This window comes from Austrofundulus limnaeus, unplaced genomic scaffold (genome assembly GCF_001266775.1).
Source record: "Austrofundulus limnaeus strain Quisiro unplaced genomic scaffold, Austrofundulus_limnaeus-1.0 Scaffold1030, whole genome shotgun sequence".
Lineage (NCBI taxonomy): Eukaryota > Metazoa > Chordata > Actinopteri > Cyprinodontiformes > Rivulidae > Austrofundulus > Austrofundulus limnaeus.
This window is the reverse complement of record NW_013953432.1, coordinates 46,302-47,553: the sequence shown is the minus strand read 5'-3', so window position 1 is coordinate 47,553 and position 1,252 is coordinate 46,302. Positions and strand designations below refer to the sequence as shown.

At 32.2% G+C, this 1,252-nt stretch overlaps 1 protein-coding gene across 1 annotated transcript in view; it reads right to left on the bottom strand.

The window, feature by feature from the left end:
• Nucleotides 1-515: 515 nt before the first annotated feature.
• The window catches only part of LOC106533824 (cilia- and flagella-associated protein 46), a gene marked incomplete at both ends in the record, with an annotated part of 6,137 nt that continues 5,400 nt past the window's right edge, over nucleotides 516-1,252 (bottom strand). The window contains 1 exon segment of the mRNA XM_014030263.1: nucleotides 516-611. Within this exon segment, the coding sequence (XP_013885717.1) occupies nucleotides 516-611 (96 nt within the window).

The following is a 1,252-nucleotide window of genomic DNA, read 5'->3' as shown; positions in this document are numbered from 1 at the left end:
TGTAATATCATTAGAACTTACAGGTTTTATTCATTTAACAATAGTATAAATATAAAAATAATAAAACTTGTATTTACAGTGAAATATATTGTATTAATAATATGTTGTAACCACCCCCAAACAATGTTACAACTGTCCCCGGCCCCGGGGTCAGTTGTAACATCTGATTTTTCATTTTCAAATATAAATAGTGAAGAATGTACATGTTTTAATCATCTATAAATGGTTTTAACTATTAACAGACAGATGTAAGTTTATTGTGTTAAAGTTTGGTTTGTTTAATTCAAACCATCTCTGAGTGACAGAGTCAGATGTAAAAAGTGTTGCAACTGTCCCTGGTCGGCCCTACAGAGTGGTGGGATTATTTCTCTCCAACAGAAGAAAACTGATAACGGCACATTTTGAGTGGCTGCAGAGAAAAAGACTCTCACAGATAATAATCACAGAGACGTTAAAACAATGAGTCATTTTCATGATAAAAGTGTTAAAAACCACAGAAGAAGATGGTTCAGTACCGCCACACTGACTCTGCGGTCCTCGTTCATCTTTGCCTCCTTCAGAAGGTTCATTTCACAGCTGACACATTCCATCACCATCAGACGGTCCGGACTCTGGAAGAGCAGGAGGAGCTTGTGTTCAAAGAACTGCCTGATAAAATTATAACTGACTCTCATTTTTTATTTCTGCTGCCAGAGAAACCTGCAGGCTGAAGGGACTAAAATAAGTGTCCTAATAAATACTTTAAAAGTAAAAATATATAAATATCAGGGCTGCAACAATGAAGAAAACTCACTTCAGTTCTGTTCAATACAACAGTCTCACAGTTCAATATTTTTCAATACAAACAGAGAAATGTTGGTTATTATAGATGAAAATCTGACCTGGAAACCTCATATTAATTACTTAAGAACAAAAATAGCAAAAATCTATTACAGTACTACATGAGGTAAAGGAGTTATTTCATGATAAAGCACTGTTTATATTATATAACAATAATTGTTCCATATTTGATTTATTGTGTTGAAATTTGGGGCAAGGCATATAAAACATTTACTAATTCTATTTTTATTTTGCAGAAAAGAGCTATAAGAATTATTACCAGAAAACATTATAGTCACCCATCAAATATATTATTTCATCAGTTGAAATTATTAAAATTTTATGAGTTGGTTGATTATAAGATTTTGTCGATTATATATAAGGCTCATAAAAACGCATTACCTTTGAACATTCAATCTAATATCATTAAGAG